The sequence below is a fragment of the Ctenocephalides felis genome, unplaced genomic scaffold (genome assembly GCF_003426905.1).
Source record: "Ctenocephalides felis isolate EL2017-DRISC unplaced genomic scaffold, ASM342690v1 CF-g0.4_SCAFFOLD_03570, whole genome shotgun sequence".
In the NCBI taxonomy this organism is placed as follows: Eukaryota; Metazoa; Arthropoda; class Insecta; order Siphonaptera; family Pulicidae; genus Ctenocephalides; species Ctenocephalides felis.
In genome coordinates, this window is record NW_020539724.1 from 10,040,797 (window position 1) to 10,063,432 (window position 22,636).

Genomic DNA, 22,636 nt, shown 5'->3' on the forward strand with positions numbered 1-22,636 from the left:
TTTTATAGAAATTAAAATATTTGAATTATAATATTATCTTTACAAATATCAAATGTTAGTTATAAAAACTTTACAAATACAAGTTATATAATCACTTTAGAAGAAGCAGCACATTTGTTATAAATTTTAATGTTTCTGAGCTATTTTTTTCACAAATTTCGTACAAAAACCCAACCTTTGTAAGTAAACATGTCTTCAAATTTTTGGGACAAAAACTCAAAATTTTATATTATCAACATCGAAGTCGAAAGAGTGTTTATGTAATTATGAAAATTAGAATGTTTATGTAATGAATTGTTCGTGAATGAAGCATAATACTTCCAGGTAAAATCTAGGTAACCAAACCTATGTAGTATCTTATGAACCTGAAGAATTATGAAATTCGAACTTCAAATTTGATACTGATTAAATTCTTACATTGCCTCCATCTTCTTCTAAGAATTAATTACTTTATTTACACAATTACATGCATGTTTTAATCTTGAAATAAGCGTCTAATGCATAGGCAAATCTCGTCGAGTTTCTGTGAATACACAAGGTCGGCTTTAGTCGTAACAAATTGAATATCAACAAATAATGATAAATTTATCATTCAGTCTTATTCTAAAATCGTAGACGTGATGTTGTTTTGGTTAGTTTTAATTTTTGTGTTGTGTTTTTTTGCCTATTTTAGGCTAAATCGAGTGCGACGATTTGCTGATAAGATACCAGGAGAACAACCATGGCCTATAGCAGGAAACGCCTTAGATATTGGGACGGATCATACGAGTGAGATTTTATAAAAATTTAAATTAGCCAAACTAAATTTTATGATTTGATATAATTTTTTGTAGAATTATTACAAAAACTTATGCAATATTTGGATAAGTATAAATTTTCTCGATTTGGTATTTGGCTTGGGATGGACTATTTTGTGTTTTTAGTAGAACCTGATGATGTTGAGGTAAAGAAACTAAGACATTATAATTAAACTATCGTTTAATGGATTGAAATTTTGTAAATTGTGAGATATGTTGAATTTTGATTTTATAAAAAAATATATAAAAATAATTTTAAGAATTTGAATTCACAGCTATTTATACTTATATTTAGATTATTCTAAGCAATACCACGAATATAACCAAATCAAAAGAATATGACTTTCTGCACAAATGGCTTGGATCTGGTTTGTTAACTTCCACAGGTAAAACATAAACAATTACATACGACATAAGACAAGTAATTCATATTCAATTAATGCAAATTTATTCTTTTTCTAATAGGCGATAAATGGCGACATAGCCGAAAAATCATTACACCCACATTCCATTTTAAAATTTTAGAGGAATATGCAGAGGTGATGAACCGTTGTAGTGATACTTTGGTTAAAAAATTAGAAGAACATGCGGATGGTACTGTGACAGATATTCATCAATTTGTTTCTTTATGTGCTTTGGATGTTGTAACAGGTATTTACAAATTCTTTACAAAGTATTATATAATCTTAAATGAAAACTGTTTTCATAATCTCTCATACCAGGCACCTCTGTCTGTTTGAGATATGAAAATGATGTATAAATAATGTAATAAATAAATAAATAAAATAAAAAAAAAATTACCTCACTTGAGAAGTTAAACGACTAGATAAATTATAAAAAAAATAATATTTTTCATAGAAAGTGCCATGGGCATAAAAATCAATGCCCAAGATCAACCAAACTCTGCAGTGGTAAAATCAATTTATGAGTAAGTTCATTGAAATCGTACTAACAATCTATTTAACTGCTCTCATGAACTTATTAATCATACATCTATTTCTATTTAGCATGTGTTATATTCTTATGCAAAGAACATTTAGTTCTTGGAAGCGATTTGGATTTCTCTATAAATTTTCCGACACGTTTAAACTTGAACAAAAGGCTTTGAATATTATTTCTACATTTAATGAAAAAGTAATTGTTGAGCGATCGAATATATTGCGAAACAAGAAAGGTATTGATAATAATGAACCGAATGATACTAATAGCAATAATGATGATGATAAAATTTCTGGTATGAAAAAAAGAACTGCATTTCTTGATATGTTATTGACTACCACCACGGATGGAGAAAATTTACCAGATCAAATGATAAGGGATGAAGTGGCTACCTTCATGTTTGCAGTATGTATTTCATATCCAAATACAAATTGCTTGTGAATTATAAAAAAAATATTATAATATATTATAGGGCCATGACACTACAACTGCCGCATTGGCATTTGGTTTATATTGTTTGGCTAATTATCCTGAAGCACAGGTATGCATAAATTGGAATATAAATAACAATTGTTTTTCAAAATTAATTTTGTGATATTTAACCAAATCTTTGTTTTGACGTATTTTGTTCTGTATTTGGAATGATCTTTACAGGAGAAGGCATTTGCAGAACAATTCGAATTATTCGGTAGTGATAGAAATAAGCATCCCACAAGCCAGGATTTCCAAAACATGAAATATCTTGATAGGTTCATTAAAGAAGTCCTCAGATTATATCCAAGTGTACCAATGATAGCCAGGAAAATAGAAACTGATACCAATATAAGTATGTTGCGATATCAAGTGATCAACAACAAATATTAGGAATTCATAATTTTAGATGGAGCAATTGTACCGACAGGGGCTTATGTAATGATTTTCATATATGCTATGAATAGAAATCCAAAATATTTTGATGATCCTGAACGTTTTGATCCAGATCGATTCTTGCCCGAAAATAGAACGAATAAACATCCTTATGAATATCTGGCGTTTAGTGCGGGGCCAAGGAACTGCGTTGGTAAATAAAGTTTATATAAGATATACCTAATATAATAATGTATAATTATTTATATTATAAAATTTATTTTACAGGACAAAAATTCGCATTATTAGAGATCAAGTCAGTGCTATCAAAAGTTTTGCGCAACTTTGAGTTGCTATCAGCTGGACCGGAAAATGCAGTGAAGATATATGATGAGGTTACAATGAAGTCCGTCAATGGTGCCAAGATTAAAATTAAACTCCGAAATTATTAAATTAAATTTATTATAAGTATTAATTTAATTAAATTCATTATAATTATTAAAATAAAACCATTAATTATCTATATAACTATTCGGAGTATTTTATGTGCAATGTAAGCAATGATATTTGATATTAAAACTATTTTTTATCGCTTTTTAAATCACGCATTTTTATTGAGTATTATGTAAATATAGCAATTTGACGAAGTTAAAACGTGATTACATTCGGTTTGAAAATGTATGTTTATCTAATCTGTCAATGATCCCGAGAATTTTACAGAGTTAATTTTAATTAAAATATTCGTACTTATAAATCATATACCAATTTCAATTTCATCAATTCTCACTTGGATTTCAGTATGTTTCCAGGTAAAAATAGCTCTCCTCAGGCAGGCCATTTGCATGAAATTGAATAATATATCCGCCCTATTGAAACATTCGCTTTTAAATTTGAGAAAAACAAATTATTATATTGTAATAATCACAAAATATTCAAATAGGTCTCGATGCATTTTGATTTTATCAAAAAATAAATTTGATGAAAATTTATAACAAATCGTTCAATAAATATGAATTACTGTTACTAAAATTAGCCCCAAACGAATAAATTAATTTAGTGAATTTCACACCATTGATTTCATCATTGCGTTATATACAAGTTTTTTGCGATTTCATTATTATTTTTTGCATTTATCATTAACCTTGAATATAAACATGAACATATATATGTCAGATCTCAAATTATTGGGATGTAAATATATGTAAAATTATTTTATATATTATTGTAATAAAATCGTTGGCTCGAAGAAAAACTTTCGGGTCTTGAATGAATTTCTAAACTTGAAGTTCAAAAATTGTTCAAATTTACAAATTTACAAACTAGAATACTAACAATAAGATATTGTTAGTGCTAACAATACTAACAATAAGATATTGACATGATCTTATATTAAAACTAAATCGAGTATGTCAGACTTTTCAAAGTCATATATGACTGATATGACGATTAACTTGTTAATAAATGTTCAGAATGCAATACTACGCATGAAAATAACAATTTTGTTTAAATAAATACATGGATATCAATGAAGCTTCATAATTGCTATCATAATTTATTAAATAATGTCATTTACCTCATTATGTGATTATTTCTAATTGCATTATGACGCACCCATGTTTATATTATTAACTCCGGTAACAAATGTCCGACCAAGGCCCCGTCACTATATTGTTTCAAGGTTTTAGCAACGAAAGTAAAAAATTTAAACCGGGTATACTATCACATCTTCAGCACTGTGACATATCCAGCTTGTTTATTATAATATACAAATTGATTGCTGAGTGTTTGTTTAATTCAAGACGCGGCTGATAAAACTCCTCAGTATATAGGAATCGGCCGAAATAGATACTGTGTAAAAGATTTATGTGTAAAAATTAATTAATTATGATGTTTTGTTTAATTTTGGTTTTGATTATGGTTTTTACTGTGTACGTTTATACAAGGATTAACAGAGTTAGGAGGTATGCAGATAAGTTACCAGGAGAGACTCCTTGGCCTATTGTTGGAAGCGCTTTTGAGGTTGGCACGGATCCAGTCGGTAAGTCCAAAAATATAAATAATAATACTTATTTTATTTTGAAGATATTTTTTGAATTGCAATAAAAATATTCTATATTCGTTATTATTCGCCATTGATGCTTTTGTTAAAAAAAATATTTTCGAGTCTACAAATAAATTGTTTGGAGCATTAACCAGATAAAAATTTCATTGGTATTTTTGTTAAAAAATAAAAAAAATATATTATTCTATTAACAGTTAATTGCTTGTGATATGCCTAAAGATAATACATACAAATTAAATATCCTCTTTTACAAATTAAACTCTCCTTATAAATAATATCATATCTAATTACTGATACCTGAACGTCTTGACCTACCTTTACAATATAGCATTGAGTGAGTGTATACACAGCAAAATGTTATTATTCTAAAAAAAATGTCTATAAATATCTGAAGTGCTTTTATAATAGCTTCTTCATAATCTGCTGTATTATACTACAAACTATTTTAAAAATAGCTTTAATAGTTTGCGTATCATCATTATTTTTATTGAAAAGAAATTAGAATTAGGTGTTCTATAAACTGTCGTAAACGATGCTAATTTCTGTGTTTATTATTTTATATAAAATATATCACGTTACTACAAGGCAACCCAACGGTTGTCGTTTTTATCAAAAAAAGTGGAGCTTGAACCAGGAGGTCCTGGTTATCAAGGACTTATCTTAACGCTCCCTTTATCATTATAAACACAAAAAAAAATGTCTAAAAATAATAATCAATTTTGGCGATCAATAAATGAATTATTTTAAACATAAAAAATCAGTTGTAAAATTAATGATATGGCAAATACTTCATTTTACTTTCAATATTTGTCTTGGGGTTACAACTTTGACCCTTGATCTTTAAAAAATCGCATCTTATCACTAAATGCTGAACCAGACGTTCCATAAATTTTGAAATAACTTAATTTTCAAATCATTGCATTATATAATATTTTGGGCTGTCTCGTAGCTTAGTGATTAAGGCTTTGGGCTTCCAATCAGAATCCATGATTGATATTCCTAAAAAGTCATGTAGAGACATCGGTTTTTACAATGTTTCCAAGTAAAAGTAGCCCTTACCCCAAATTAATTATTAATAATTTCACCAAAAATTGTTAGGCCGACCGTTAGGTTTCCAATAACAATCTTTTTTATTGCAGAATTTCTAAGATGGCTCATGGTCCTTTGGAACAAATACAACCGCAAATTATTTGGATTGTGGATGGGCATGGACTATTTTGTTGTGCTCACCCAGCCAGACGACGTCGAGGTAATAAAATCAAATTATTTAGTTATTTATGTGAGAAAATTAACATAGTATTTCGACTTTAGTAATTGTTAATTAGCAAAATCATAATTCAAATAAATAAACGCAATCAGTTAGTAAAACCTCGGTTATCAAAATATGCATGATCATCAATTTGAGAATATATTTATATCGTCGAATCGGAAACAACTGGTATTGTGGCATTAATATACATGCTTACAGATATAAATATACATATGTATATATATAATTTCAGGTAATATTGAGCAGTACGACGCATATTACCAAAATGAGGGACTACCAGTTTTTAGAACCGTGGCTGGGAAGTGGACTTCTCACAAGTTCGGGTAATGGCAACATTGCTACAAGGATAATTTAAATATCACGAATAATGAATTATTTATAATAATTAATCAACTTTTTACACTTAAAAAGCTGATGAGTTCATAAATAATAGATTTAGAATATCAAATAATTTATTAGACATAGAACTAGTTTCTACTAGAGTCGACAAAAAAAAATCAATCTGCAGCATTTCATTTTCAAGATTTTTTTCCATTATATTTCTGCAGGGAATAAATGGCGTCACAGCAGAAAAATTATTACACCCACATTTCACTTCAAAATTTTGGAGCAATATGCAGAAGTTTTCAATCGGTGTAGTGATATCATGATCAAGAAACTTAGTGACAAAGCTGATGGCAGAGTTGTTGACATTTATCAGTATGTCACCTTATGTGCTTTGGATGCAGTTACAGGTAATAAATAAATCACCAAGCTTTGATTTAAATTAAAATTGAAATTACCTTTATTAAGGATTAAAGTTCTATGCAATAGAAAAGGATTTTTAAGGGACCCTAATATGCTAACACTATTTTTTATTCTGCAGAAAGCGCAATGGGTATCAAGATAAATGCTCAAGATGATCCAAGTTCCGATATAGTGCGGTCTATTTATGAGTAAGTTTTCTATAAGATATATTTATTATGTTTCAAATATTTTAAGAAAAAAAAAATAGTATCAGTAGCTTGATTCACTTATAATAAGTGCTGAACTCTTGCACATATTTTATTTAATTAGAACAGAATATGTACATAATCTATTATATAAAAATAAGCCTTCCTGACGATATAACTCCAGAACGCACGAACCGATTTCGACGATTTTGCATTCGTTGGAAAGGTCTCGGACTCCGTGAGGCTTATAGCAAAGAAAATTGAAGAAAGATTTCAACAGAAAAGCAGAAAACACTTTTTCTTTTTTCACATACAGCATGTACTACAAACTAATATTTTTTGTTTGACTGCTACTCATTTGTTTGACAGCTACTCATTGTTCTCTGCTCAGTTAATTTAATGTGACAAACCGGCATTGTGTTTATTGTGAAATTGTGCAAAAAAAGTAAAAATATAAGATATTCGTTTCCTTACATCTCAATTGAAAACCATCAAATCAATCATGTGTATTGTGCAAATTTTTATTCAATTTCAACAGCAAGCAAATTTTCTTCATCTTTTAATCACCAAACGAAATGTTATATAAAATGAAACCATCTGGTGGTGAAACGGAGTTCGCCCGGTTTGTTAGTATTACATAAAAAATGATTGTGATATCAATTACATATAATATTATATAATAGATAAAGACTATTCAATATATCAAATACCAAATTAAAATGAGGAAATAGCAAACTGCGTCAACAAGAGCATGAAATAATATGTCTATACTAGTGCATTGTTCTAGGTCATGGTTTACTCATGAATAAATGAATAAAATTACATATATTAATCTAATAAAATAGATAATTGTCTATAATTATTATTTCCCGTGCTTGTTTAAATAAACTTTATATTTTTAGCGTATGTTACGTCATGATGCAACGCGGTTTCAGCGCCTGGAAGAGATTTGAGGCCTTGTTCAGATTATCTGTATGCTACAGATTGCAGAAAAAAGCTTTAAGCATCATATTTTCTTTCAATGATAAAGTTATCTTAAATCGTGCTCAATTAATCCGAGAAAATCCTCATCTTATTACTGAACACGTAGTTGAAAATGATGGATCAAAAACCAAAAAGAAAACTGCTTTCTTGGATATGTTACTGACTACAACAATTGAAGGAAAGAATTTGCCGGATAAAATGATTAGGGATGAAGTGGCCACATTTATGTTCGAGGTAAACAAAAACATACATTTGATAATTTATTAGCACAAAATAAAAATTGTTATTATTTTAATTATTATATCAATAGGGACATGACACCACAACGGCGGCACTAGCATTTGGTTTATACTGTTTTGCGAAAAATCCTGAAGTACAGGTAAATAAGAGTATATAATAAAATATTGTTTGAGAAATGCATTGAAATTCTTACGTCTTCATCAGCAAAAAGCTTTAGAAGAACAAATTGCCATATTTGGAACCGATAAACACCAACACCCATCATACAAAGACTTCAACGACATGAAGTATTTAGATAGATTCATAAAAGAAACTTTAAGATTGTATCCAAGTGTTCCAATTATCGGAAGATTAGCAGAAGAAGATATCGATTTAAGTAAATATCAATCTTTATGAATCTAATTAAATCACAAAACAAACAAAAGTATATTCAATTTTTTTTTCTAGATGGAAAACTCATACCAGCAGGTGCCGATCTAGTTATTTTGATATATGCAATGAACAGAAATCCTGATATCTATGAAAATCCTGAACACTTTGATCCTGACAGATTTTTACCAGAAAACAGAACTAATAAACATCCATATGAATATGTATCTTTTAGTGCAGGACCTAGAAATTGCATAGGTAATAAATGACCATATATAATATAAATCTATACAAATCTGGACTGATCACATTATTAATTTTACAGGGCAAAAATTCGCAATGCTAGAATTAAAATCAGTATTTTCAAAAATGTTAAGAAACTATGAAATACTACCAGCTGGTCCTGAAAATGAACCCATAGTATATGCAGAGGTTACACTGAAGTCCAAGAATGGAGTTTCTGTAAGATTAAGCCCAAGAAAATTATGACTTTGTTATAATTGTTAGATTTTTTGGTTGTTAATATCTTTATTATTTATTTAGTTTTATTAAATAAATATATTTTTTATATTTTGTTAGTTTTAAAAAAATACATGAGACGTTAGTGTTTTTACAGGAAGGTCTAAAGCAACATTGCTCTTTTAATATCTAATTATAGAAATGCATCTATAAACATTTTATTTATCATATTATATTTGTTATCAATGATTTCTAGGCACGTGTTCTAGTACAACATGCATTTGTATATAGACGGCGTAAATTCGCAAAAAAGCGATAAGGTCAAGTTTATTTATGAGAGTTAAATTCAGGAACTCGGACCATCTATTTGCCAAAAAATTTATGTACATTGATTAAATAAAAAAAACGTAGAATATCTAGAGATATCCTTACTCTAAAATCACACTAAATGCATATAATTAATTATGAAGAAAAAGCTAGAGAAATATATTACATAAATAAATTTATCAAATTTATTCAATTTAATTCAATTCAATTTCAAGTTCGTATCTGAAACCACGTGCAATATGATGTCTCAGACATGAATGACTGCAAAGTGGCCTGTGACCAAGCGATTTATAAACCAGACATGCAAGGTTGTCTCATGAAAAAAGTATTTATGAGCAAAACAAAATTACAAACATTTTAATGCAACCGTTTATCAGTAAATCAGTGATAAAGAATAAATTATGTTTACATATTTAGAATTATAGAGACTATTTATGGAACTTAATAAAATAAACATTTATGAAGAATTTTGGAAATTTTGACAAGGATCGTTATTCCAACCTTTGCTGCATTTGCACTCTATATTATATCAAGATGTAGATTAAAAACATGATCTCTATCATCATACAAAGTTGTATTAAAATTATTAAAAATATTTTTTTCACAATTAATTACGAAGAATTTTATTGCTAAAGTCTGGCTGGTCTTTACCAACTGATCCCAACTAATATCTTTATATTTGTAAAATTTGTCAGGAATTTTGTATAAAACGTAGGTGAAATATGTTGCATTTATCTCCTGATTATAAAGAAACTGCTCGACAGATCATCCCGCAAAGCTAATAAATGTGTACTGATCACGTTTCGACAAATTGTATTTACATTTTAGAAATCGGTACAGATTCAAATTTTCAAATTTTGACTCTTATACATAAATATTCTACGATTTTAATATTAAATGATTCAGAGCGACTTGAAACGTAGAGAAACTATAAAATCAGCAAATAGAATTTTTGGCGGAAACATCAAATTTTTCTTCGAAAAATTAATAAATCTAAATATTTTTTTGATCAAACACACTCTTCATTAATTTTTTACTATACTTCCTTATTACCATAATCATAATCATAATCAATTATACGCGAATAATAATATCTAAAGCTAGTATTAAATAAAGTAATTTTCCACATTTAAACATCTAATTTACATAGTTTTAAGAATTCTATTATAATATTATAAATTTCTATTGATTGTTGTCTAAAGAGTTGGGAGATGCTGGTTGGAAATTGATTTTTTCCCTCTTTAAATGAAAATAAAATTTTCTCTCTCTAAAAAGTTGATTAAAATGTTATCATTGTATAGAAATATTAATAATAATAATAATAAGAATAGAATTTTGAAATTATTCCTAATACAATAATAATAATAAATATCAAATTTATTTTATATTTTACAGTTAGTAAAACAAAACATTCACAATGGCCTGTTCGCGAAAAATAGAGAATATAGAGACAGTTTATATGTGCAAATTCAATTAAATCCAAAATATGCTATTCAAAATAACCAAATCACAAATTTAAAACCCATTTACATAGAGGCTGTATGTTGACTATAAAGTAGATAAAAGATTATAATATTTTAAATTGGACCTGATCACATTGCAAAATTCTAACATAGCAAATTTTCCAAACTTGCTAAAAATACACCTGATTTCAAGGCATCAACGTGTCTCATCTACCTGTTGAATTTGTTAAGACAAGCCAGGCGCATTCTTGTTAGAATTAAAATAATATAAATTCTTTGCTATTGTAAAAAACAATTATCGATGTAAATTTATTCAGTGTTTATTATATAAGCAAATCATATAATTAACATACGCAAGTGCAAAAAATGCTAGTAAACATTTCTAGATGCCTTAGATCATTAAATATAAATTGTTGGCCATTATTTTTGTTTAACATGCTAATACTTATCGATTAAATTATTTGATTTAACATGTGAGTGTTATCGTAACTACCTAGATATACTTATAAATACCTACATGGCAACGGTGTGAAAATAAAACAATAAATCCGGAATGTAAAAACAATTATGTACTTGTTTAAAGTTTTTCAAATACCGTTTAGTCAACAAACGGTACTGAAACAAGATTCAAGCGCTGTTATAAGCGTTCGTTGCCGAGAACATTAGCCATTAATTCTAAATCCAACAAAGAAGTTAAATAAAATATGATATTGTAATCAAATTAAACAAATTGTATATAGTTTTTCATTTGTTTGTGGTGAAACAATTGTTCGAGATGGCGTTCAAAAAAATTGACGCTATATTCCTTATAGCGTGTTTACCGCTGCTGGTAAAAGGGGAAGAAATGTCACCCAAAATTAAAAATTTGGAAATTGTCCCGGATGTCCTTGATGCTCTGCCAGAAAAGGCACTTCAGGTATGATAAATAAATTAAAATGAATGATTTTTCATGTATGTCATCAGTATTAAATGGAAATCTGTCATATGTCAAAAATCAAGACAGTTCTATTTTTATTTTGAACTATATTGCACATAATTTTTGAGTTAATACTTTGTTAAGTGCCCGTAGGGTAAGTTATTATAATCGTCCAATAATCAAAATTGAGAATTTTTACATTTCTACACATTTTGAAGGTTCCTGAATATTTTGGATTATAAATGGATGTGTGTGTATGTATGTATGGATACTATTTTTTTAGCCAATGTCATTAATTTTATATTCAATTGATTAGGATTTGTATATTTACTTTCCTGTAAACATATATAAGTTACAGTATTTATAATAATCTATTGTTTACTCAAGTCAATGAAGCGTTTTGGGTCTGATTTTTTTACTGTGCTCCAATTTGTATAAAATTTTGAAATTAGGTTTATCTTACTCTCAAGTTCAAAAGTGAAAATAATTTAGACTCATTTGCCATTTCCTGGAGGAATGACATCCCTCTCATTTCATTTTTCTTTCAATATAACGTCGGATATCGATAAAAGAACTAATTATAAGAAAAAAATGTTTTATAATGTTTTTAAAAGCAAATACTCATCATTTTATTTAAAGCATTTGCACATTAAAGATCCATATGGATGGATGTATATACATTTCGGTATAGACATTAGTGTAAAAAAACATAATAATTCTTAACTAATTGATAAATATCAGTATAGGTTATTAAAAAAAATTGGAACTTTTGAATTGTAAATATAAGTACAGGACAACATCTGTCGGGTCATCTATTAGTTATAAAAATCTAAATTTCAAATAGAAGGAAATAGTAAGAAATAGAAAATTTCACATTTCCTGCCGCAACAATAATAGATCCCACAACAAAAAATTGCACCTTGATTTGTATTTTTATTACGAAGAAAATTGTCTCAGCAATGCGCTAAAATTTTCTTTAATTAAAAAAAATACATATATTTTTAACTACAAAATTTTAGATATATTACAAAACAAACTGATGCTCAACAAATAGTTTTTAATCGCTGCTGCCAGTTATTACAAAACAGGTTTAAAAATGATGAGTTTGTTATAAAATTAGATTACTTCATCAGTAATAATTATTAATAATTATTTACTTACATTAAATGAATACTTCATTTTATTCTAATAATTTAAAAAAAAAATTATATAACACGTTAGATTAGTTTTAACTGAAGAGACCAAAACAACATTATACACAAATATAATTTTTTTATAATTATTATTCTTGGTTAGTAAGTTTTATATTCTTCATTATATAGCAATGAATTCATCACTATTACATAATAGTTGTTAAAAAAACTAAATTTCTAATAGAAGGAAATTGATCATATGTATCAAAAACAATGACCGTGAAATTGGTATTTTTAATTCAGTTTTGCTATAAAGGAAATTGTCGGAGTAGCAAATATTTTTTTTTAATTTCAGAAAAAATGTTTATATTATCTTTAATTCCATAAAATCACAGTTTTATATATATTACAAAACAAACAACTACTAAAGAAATAGTTTTTATACGCTGCTGTCAGATACAAACAGGTTCTTTCCATGTAAATGCGCTTGTTTATAAGCTGATCACTCACATAAAATAATCTTCCTCTATGTTTTTTTTATATTTTTTTAAATTTATTTTTTCGCAAGTCAAGAGTCATCGACTTGAGCTGAGAGTTTATTCGGTAATTTAGACATGTATATCCAACTCAACTTTCCATTCACTTAGAAGAGGAATAGGTTTCCTTCCTAGTTATTGAAAATCTAATTGCATTTATATAATTCTGGTTTATATTGGAATTATATTATTGACTTAATGATAAATTGGTTCGAATTAAAAAATATAAGTAGCAGAAAATTTTCCATTCCAATTTTCCATTTTCATTTTTTTAGGTGAGCTACGACAGTGGAGTTAAAGCTGATTTGGGCAATATCCTTACGCCTACATCTGTCAAGAATAAGCCGACAGTATCCTGGGATGCAGATCCAAACGAGCTTTATTTATTGTGCATGACAGATCCTGATGCTCCTAGTAGACAAAGTCCTAAAAATCGAGAATGGCACCATTGGCTTGTCGGTAATGTATCAAAAACTTTAACTAATCAGAACTGACATTGTATTCTATTACTTATCATCAAGTATACTTCCTATAATAGTATCATTATTATTCTTCGTTCGTTTCCAAAATACGTCCCTGGTTATATCCTATATAAGCTTTAATAAATTTTTCTGTGGTCTTCGTTAAGTCGAACGTGCCTGATTTATATGTAAATAAGAGATTGCAAACTTCCAGCATTCTAAAGAACATAGAACTTGAATTCAAGGAGAAAACGTTGCATTGACATATTATGCCAAAGATGTAAATTTTAATAATAAAAGACAGAAATGCGATATAAATATTTAACATTAATATATGCTTGAAATAAAATATACCCTGAACTATAAATTTTCTCATAGATTGCATAATTGTGAAATAAATATTAATACTAGACACACCATCATAATTAAATTGTGTAATTATGAAATCAAATTAGGGTTATTGAAGCAGAAGATTCAGAACGGACAGAACTTCCTGAGGGAGCAATTTGTTCTCGTCAAAAAAACAAATTTGCTAGTTGTGTTTTCTGGCCCATTTTTCCAGAAATTCTGGGCAAAAATCCTGAGTGAGCCAAAATTTGGTATTTTTTTGGCGTTTTTACAAAAATGTAAGCACCGATTTCAAAAGTTTGAAAGCGATTTAAAGAAAATCGATGAAAACTAATTTGATCAGTTTTTTGCCAAGCCGTCATCAGTCAACCAAGCCGTTTTTTTACAATAAGCAGATAAGTGCAAAATTTTTCGTTCAAAAATCCTGAACCAATTTTGAAATTTCACAAACCATTTGAATAATGGAAGTTGGAAATCATACTTTTGGATATAGATCAGCCGGGCTGCTGCTTCGTATCTAATTGTTGTAATTTTTTTAAAACTTTGTAAAAGAGCGATATCCTAAAATATCAAAAAATATCGTCAAATATCCTAAAATATCAGAGGCCTACAAATAGTAGCTTTTATAACAATTCATCAATGGTTGGCAAAACGAGCAGTATCAAAATTTCTTCATTCTATCGTCACAATTTTAAAATTGAGTCTAAAGGCCAAGTGCCACTTACGCCTAGTCTATTTTCTGATCTCACATTTCAAAATTTATAGTTTAAAAGTATTCCAATTTTTAACTTCCCATAGGGTAGTTGTAATGGACCGAAAATAAAAAATAAAATTTTTTGCATATCTTCACGTTTCGAAGGTTTCTGAACATTCTGAAATACCTCAGAAAAAATGGATGTGTGTGTGTGTTTTGTATGTCCGCATTTTTTCCTCCACGTTTTCGGGCGCACGGATCAACCGATTCGAATGGTTCAAAAAACATTCGAATCCTATTGATAGAGAGATGTGCTGATTAGTTTGTCGCAAAGGCAGGTCCAGCCGTTACGGAGATACGGAGCAAAGAGTGCAGAAAATACAAATCGAGTTTTTTAGAGAACGGAGTTTTCGATTTGAATGATCTAAAGAACATTCAATTTGTAATGATTGGGAGAAGTGGTGATTAGTTTTTGGCAAAGGTAGGCTCAGCCATTTCGAAGATACAGAGCTAAATGTTAAAAAATAGCAAATTTTGAGAGAACTAAGCGTCCGATTTAAATGATTCAAAGAACTTTCTGCTTGTTTTAACAAAATAATTGCTTTTGGAAAAAAGAAATGTTTCTTTTTTTTTGTATATAGATAATAATTCAGATTTTAATTTCTGACTAAAGTTTTAATATACTTTAAACAAATAATTTCAACTATGCAATTCAGTTTATATAATTCTTATAAATAATAGACAATGTTACAGTATTAATTTATAATAATTTATTTGAAAACATTTAATTTTCCTCGAACATTTCGTCACAATACGGGAAGTTCCAGCAATTTGCCTTGAGGCACGATGCCATATACCACTAGTTTGAATACTTGTTTAAGGCTATCACTTACACCTAATTAGTAGTTTCTATGGATGTTTAAAATGATATGCCAACTAAATTTTTTTCGGGTTAAATATTTTCTACTTAAATCTCTGTACACCAGTGATCCATAACCTTTCTATAGGACACAAAGCAATTTTTTCTGTTTTTTTCTGCAAAGTTTATCAACTCGTTCTCATTAATATGCCATTCGCTTCGTCTGCACTTTGCAGTGCCCACTCTTATAACTTATACATCGTGTGAATGGTCGGTTCGACGGCGGAAAATGGGGGCTCGTCTCTGGTCAAACAAGTTTCAATTTTATTGCGTCAGACTTTCGGAATTCGCGCCAGGAAATTGACGCAAAACATTGGAAATCGATAGTAATGGAAATATAAAATGTTATAGGAGCACTCGATATTCAGGATATCGGTAACACGTTAATCGCCACGATATCAGCAAATTTTTTACATGTTCGGACGTATTTTCGTTTCAATATATTGGCCATGAAGGTGACAACCTTCAGGGCATTAAGATTTACACGGGATGGTTGCTACCCCTGGTAGAGGTGGTAGCGGAGTGTTTTAATTGAACTAGTTGTTCACTTCTAAAAGTAAAGTCCGCGAAACAACATGTTTAGTAAATAACCAATGAATATTTCTTCTTTCATTATAACTTAGTAACAAATCAGTGATTGTAATAAGAACTGCAACAAATACATAATATACCAACAAATCAGTGTTTAATACAGTCCACAGCTACAAGGGTTAAATCATAACCCAACAACCTGATTTATCGAAGGAAAGTTTTAATAAATTCTATAACTGCCTAACATAAATACAGTAACTTTATTAGATAATTCAGTTAAAAATGTACCAAGAAAACTTAACGTATTAAAAAAATTGACAAAATACCTGGAAAAACACTATTTCTTATGTTACACTTACATAACTGACATGGGCCTATATTATAATCCACTATTAAAACTTTTCTGCTTTTACCAAATAACATATATAAGTATAATAGCATATATTTGGCTCATGTAGAACTTCTTACCATCGGACACATATGTCTGACATCTCGATTAACATGTTAAATCAAACAAATTATTATATATGCTAACAAATTTTGAAATCGATTGTTAGTTTCTTCATTGGGTATGCCTCTAATACTTTGATTTTTTTTAAATTTTTCAAATTGTTTTGAAACTTTGAATTGTACTTCAAACAGATATCTTATTTCAAGTGCATATAAGTATATGTAATTGCATTTTTATCAGTGTTGAAATGTCATATTGTAATATTACGCCCATTCATATTTATCTAGGCCATATCATGCGTAGTAAACCTAGAAATCGTAAAGTATTCACGCAACGTAAATTGATTTAAAAACTAGTTCCCTTTATTTAAATTCTAATTATTTAAATTGGATCATTCAAAATTCTAATTATCGCATTATAGGTACTAAGGAACTAAGGTTTTAAGTAAAGTTTGTGTAAAAAATTATAAATAAAAAAATTAGCCTCAAAAAATTATTTTTTCAAAAGTAGAGCTGAAGGATTTATGAAAAAATATAGAGAAAATTTCGGAATAAATTTCATTTTTAAAATCAAAATACCTTTGTAATTACAAAACCATTGTTGTTTCATTTAAAATGTTATAAAAAATATAATTGTAATTAGAAATAAAAAATTTAGCCTCAAAAAACTCAAATTTTGCAAAAGTAGAGCAAAAGAATTTATGAAAAATGTAGAGAAAAATCATATTTCTTCAGAAAATTTATATTCAAATTTATTAGCAAAATCAAAATACCCTTGTGAAAAAAAACATTGCTTCATTAAAAAGGTCATAAAGATATAATGATAATTAAAAATAAAAAATGTAGCCCCAAAAAAATATTTTGCAAAAGTAGAGCCAAAGTGTTTATAAAAATTATAGAGAAAAATAATTCTGTGATAAGAAAAAAGTTGATTCATTGAAAAAGTTATGAAAAATCTAATAATATATAATTAGAAATAAAAAATATAGTCTCAAAAAACTATTTTGCAAAAGTAGAGCAAAAGAATTTATGAAAAATATAGAGAAAATTCATAAAATAAAATTTATTAGCAAAATCAAAATACCTTTGTAATAATAAAAACGTAGTTTCATTAAAAAAAGTTAGGATAAATATAATAATAATTAAAAATCAAAATGTAGCCTCAAAAGCAAAGGTAGAGCAAGGGGTTTTATAGATAAAATTTCCAAATAAAATATATTTGCTATTGCCTATAAATAAAAATAATTATAAATCGACGTCCTCAAGATATAGTAGGAAAATTAATTATTAATTAATTCATTCATTCAAAAGGAAATTTTGAAATAAAAAATAAATTTGTAATAGCCAATTTTTCTACTTTCCAAGCTCGTCAATTTTCTTAAATATACGGAATAAAAATTTGAGATATTAGACATTTATTTGACTGTTTATTACATTTTTAGGAAATATTCCCGGATCAGAAGTTAGCAAAGGTGAGGTCCTAACTGACTTCGTAGGTTCAGGACCCCCGAAAGGAAGTGGCTTACATCGTTATGTATTCGTCCTTTACAAACAACCGGAACGAATAAATTTCACCGACAAGAAAATTTCGAGCACCACTGGAAGTGGCAGAGGAAAATTCTCTATAAGAGATTTTGCAAAGAAATATAATTTGGGAAAACCACTTGCTTATAATGTCTACCAAGCTGAATGGGATGATTATGTTCCCAAATTGCATAAGCAACTGACTAATTAAAGAGATCTAGCATGACATTAAAATGTAATAGATTTGATTTATATTATGGGTAATGGATTTCAATAATTGTGTCATAGTGTCAAATTATCAATTAAAGATTTATAATTAATCCTAGATAATTATTAAGATTTTTTTTTAGTAATAACATTATAGGTTTTGTTATTATTTTCCGCATTTAGATGAATGCATTATTTGTATTTTATATTATTACAATAATTAAATTGATGTAATAAAAAAGATAATGTTATTACTCATACAGTAAACTCCCAAAAATTAATTTCGTAAAAATACATAAAGGTAATTATCTACGTCGTTCGCTAAAAAAATTATAGTATTAAAATTTACGATATTTATATTTGCAAATAATGTCAATACTAGAATTATCTGAAAAATATTTACTCTTATCGCATGTGAGTAAAATAGCAATAAATTAAAATTATAGAATGTTTTAATGGTAGTTATAATTTGTATAATGAAAAATATCGAATTGTTTTAAAATAAAAAATGCAATTAATAAACATGTTGTGCATAATAAACACAAATTTCAAATTGCATTCTTCAAATTCATTGACCGTAATAATTTAATAAAACCGACCTTAATAATTCATTACCGTAAACTCAAGCGAGAAGGTAAAAAAACTAGTAAAATAAAATAAAATAAAATAATATAAAACTGACCTTTACACATAATGATTAGCAGCATTTAATATTTTTTGCACTTTCATATATATATTATATGAAATGATAAGGTAATCAAATATAAATATTTGGGAGAATGCGAATCTAATAATGCAATAACGATTTTTTGATAATGGGTATTTTTTCGTAGATAATTAAGTAGATAAAATATCTTATGGAAAATCAGAGATTCAAAATTCACACATATACATACACAAAGGGTCAGGTTCAAAAAAGTTCTATAGGTCATTTGGAGAAACTTTACCAAAGAAACCATATATCAAAATTTTTAATAAAGTTTTTTTCTGCATATATTTAAGTACAAACTTGGAGGTAAAGCAGCAGGTTTATTTGTCTTCGAATTTGATAAAACTTTTCGTGGTTATACATATAGAAGCAAAGAATAAGCGGAGGTTTTCGTAGTTATTATACCCAGGCAGTATTGAGTCCGACATACCTAGACAAAAGACCTAGTCTGTTATAGGTAAACACATTTCTTTTGCTATACAAAAAACATACTTGTGTAATTACAATGCAAAATTGCATTTATTAGATAATGAAATTAACGAATACAAATTGTCCAATGTAGTTAAATATCTGGGAATACTTTTGGATAGGAGACTAACCCGGCATGAACATATACTTAAGAAGCGCCAGCAGCTCGAACTAAAACGTAGGTAATTCAATTGGTTAATGAGCTGGAAACTACAAGTCTCAATAGAAAATAAATTCCTAATATACAAGACAATCATTAAACCAATTTGGTCCTACGGTCTACAACTATGGGGTGCGGCCAGTAATTCAAACATAACTATTCCACAGAGGTTACAAAACAAAATTTTGAAAGAAATAGTGAACGCTCCAAAATATGTCCCTAACCGGTTAATACATCAAGATCTCAGAATTCCAGCTATAGAAAAAGAAATTAATCATTACTGCTCCAGATACAAAGCTCGTCTATAAAAAAAAAATATTTACATCCGATATTTCAACATTTGCGATTTGTCTATGAATACGTCTGTGGCTGTAAAAACAAAATTGAAAATTAATTACTGGATTTCTACTAAGCAATCATATACTGCGGTGCATAATATCCGATTTCCCTGACTTGAAGATTTCACGAATAAATTCGATTTGCTAATATTTTTTTCGACGTTCAAGTCATTCTGAATCGTTTGAGACTAATTTTGGAAAAAGTGTTATTTTTGACCTTAGTTAATGTTCTAACCAATAATTCTGATAATTTAATTTAAAATTAAAAATTGAATAATTTAAATAATTCAAAAACTAATCGAAAGATATTGGTTGGGAAACGGGCTGATTAGTTTTTGGTAAAGATCGGCCGGGCAGTTTCTTTGCAAACTTTTTTGTCGATAAGATCATAATGTATAAAACATACTAAAATATTACGGCCTTAAAACAAGTGTTTGATTTGAAAAATACACTAAAGTTTGGAAAAAAAATGAGTAGTGCTTCTTCGACTTGAGTCAAAATTTTACTTATTGTTTAATATAATAAACGTTTATAAAATATCTGAAAACTTGTGTTTAAAAATTAGAAAACTGTTAATTGCAAATCGTTAAATATATTAATTGAACTAAAGCTTAAAATAAAACTTATTAAAATTAATTAAATTGCGAAATGGTAATATTCAAACCATTTGTCATATTTTCTGTATTATGATATTTTATTTAATCTTAACAATTTTAACAAAATTAGCTCAAGAAATTATTATTAAAAGTTCTAGCATTATTGTAAATTAATGTACATTAATCAAGATTATTGGTGCAAAACATTCATTTTCTAATACACTTTAAAACAATTTGAAATACTCAGAAAATTGACAAAAATTTTGAAAAAAAAATTTAATTGAATTTTTAAACTTTCATTACATCCATTTTTCTAAATGTTTCGAAACGGAAATAAATTTTTATTTCCGAATTTTGTTCGGTTTTAATCATTCGTCTTATTTGGTAAGTTAATGAGGTTAGCAATAAATACTTGATTACATAAATATGTTGATTAATTAAATATTAATTCTCCAAAAATTAGGCAGGAAAGCTCGTTAATGTGTCTGTAATTACGAGGTGTCATGAAAACATAAGTGGGAAAATTCTGCGTACATTAGTGGTGACAGAATAATAATAATTCTGTTTACCCAACATGTAAATCAAACTAAATGTGGTTCTAAATTTAGGTATGTATTTTTGTTGCATATAGGTATGTACATATTTTGTGTAATTAGTTATATTTTCATAATAAAGCGTATATCGAGCAAATGTGATTGAAAGAGTTTTGTAAATATTGTTCAATACGCATTTTTACTTATAGTTTTCCAGTATTGTAATATTATGGTGTTTGTTATATTTTTAAATAGGATTATAATGCAAATAGGCAAAATGTGCAAACTTCAATTAACGTGATAACAAAACTTAAGTTTATTCTAAAGACTACATGTTTTTGTTAGTGATATTTGAACCAGGACTGTTTTCAAACAGTATATTATGCTGTTTAGGATATAGAAATACTTTTGGATCGTTACTGGATTTTTTGCTGAAAACATTAAATTTATAGTGAGTTAATTAAATAGCGATCAAGTCGAAAATGACTCATTATATATTCATGTTTGAAGACCAATTAATCACTATGGCATACTTCATAAATAATGAATAGGTATGTGTTTTGCGTGTTCAGATATAGTATTTCTGCAACATATCAGTGGTATGAAATGGCATGATTTAAAAAATATTTCCACAAACTGATAGAGTCAAAAATATTTTTGTATCTTCGAATAATTAAATTTCAACTTTATTTGATAAATTATGTGTATCATTCGTCTATAGGAACTAAATACGGAAAGTCCAGATATATTTGTTTTAAAGCACAATGCGAGATATCTCTACTTTGTTTTTGCATAAGAGTGTTTTAATCAAAATATATCATTTCAATTGGATTGAATAAATGTGAATAGTATTCACATCAAAATTACTTCAGAAGGGAATATGGCACATAATTTTGAAAAATGATATTAAATTATATTTTCATAATGATAATTATACTGAAGGATGCCAACTCCATGTTATCTGAAGTCGACGTGGAGGATGATTGCTCACCTTCAATCAATGCTCTTTGGGCATCTGCTTTAACTTTTATTGATGTAAGTATTAAATAATTGTGATTAATATTTTTTATTATTATTATTTTTATTAATATATTATTGTAATCGTCTATAAATCAAAATTGAACGTTTTGCATAGCTTTACATAGAGGTTTTTGAACATTTTGTCATACCTCAAAAAAATTGATGTGTTTGTGTGTGTGTATGTTTGGATACAATTTTTCGTCGACGATTTCGGGCGTACGAAACAACCGATGTGCTGATTAGTTTTTGGCAAAAGTTGGTCGAGTTGTTTTGGCGATATGAAGCAAAGAGTGCAGAAAATAGAAATAAAGTTTTTGAGAGAACAGAGCATCCGATTTGAATGATCCAAACATTTAATTTGTAATGATGGGGAAAAGTGGTGTGTAGTTTTTGGCAATGCAGATC

General features: G+C 28.0%; 2 protein-coding genes across 2 annotated transcripts; both read left to right on the plus strand.

The window, feature by feature from the left end:
* Positions 1-487: 487 nt before the first annotated feature.
* LOC113383185 lies at positions 488-8,928 on the plus strand. The gene is made up of 20 exons (XM_026621430.1): positions 488-768; positions 834-943; positions 1,093-1,183; positions 1,263-1,448; positions 1,656-1,725; positions 1,805-2,141; positions 2,209-2,277; positions 2,391-2,562; positions 2,617-2,796; positions 2,871-3,023; positions 4,465-4,620; positions 5,784-5,893; positions 6,147-6,237; positions 6,463-6,648; positions 6,780-6,849; positions 7,749-8,064; positions 8,141-8,209; positions 8,275-8,446; positions 8,518-8,697; positions 8,765-8,928. The coding sequence occupies exons 1-20, from the start codon at positions 621-623 to the stop codon at positions 8,926-8,928; spliced, it is 3,030 nt and encodes a 1,009-aa protein (XP_026477215.1). The 5' UTR covers positions 488-620.
* A 2,503-nt stretch (positions 8,929-11,431) lies between these two features.
* Positions 11,432-18,411, plus strand: LOC113382754 (protein D3-like). Its single transcript, XM_026620985.1, has 3 exons — positions 11,432-11,604; positions 13,549-13,732; positions 18,119-18,411. Exons 1-3 carry the CDS (start codon positions 11,464-11,466, stop codon positions 18,409-18,411), a joined length of 618 nt encoding a protein of 205 aa, XP_026476770.1. The 5' UTR covers positions 11,432-11,463.
* The last annotated feature ends 4,225 nt before the right edge of the window (positions 18,412-22,636 follow it).

Bases quoted from the DNA above. Each gene is read 5' to 3' on its own strand.
- LOC113383185 (XM_026621430.1), top strand. From the start codon at position 621: ATGTTGTTTTGGTTAGTTTTAATTTTTGTGTTGTGTTTTTTTGCCTAT. The intron at 769-833 runs GTGAGATTTTAT...AATTTTTTGTAG, and splicing joins TATTGGGACGGATCATACGA to AATTATTACAAAAACTTATG. The intron at 4,621-5,783 runs GTAAGTCCAAAA...TTTTTATTGCAG, and splicing joins GGTTGGCACGGATCCAGTCG to AATTTCTAAGATGGCTCATG.
- LOC113382754 (XM_026620985.1), top strand. From the start codon at position 11,464: ATGGCGTTCAAAAAAATTGACGCTATATTCCTTATAGCGTGTTTACCG. The intron at 11,605-13,548 runs GTATGATAAATA...TCATTTTTTTAG, and splicing joins TGCCAGAAAAGGCACTTCAG to GTGAGCTACGACAGTGGAGT. The intron at 13,733-18,118 runs GTAATGTATCAA...TTACATTTTTAG, and splicing joins ATGGCACCATTGGCTTGTCG to GAAATATTCCCGGATCAGAA.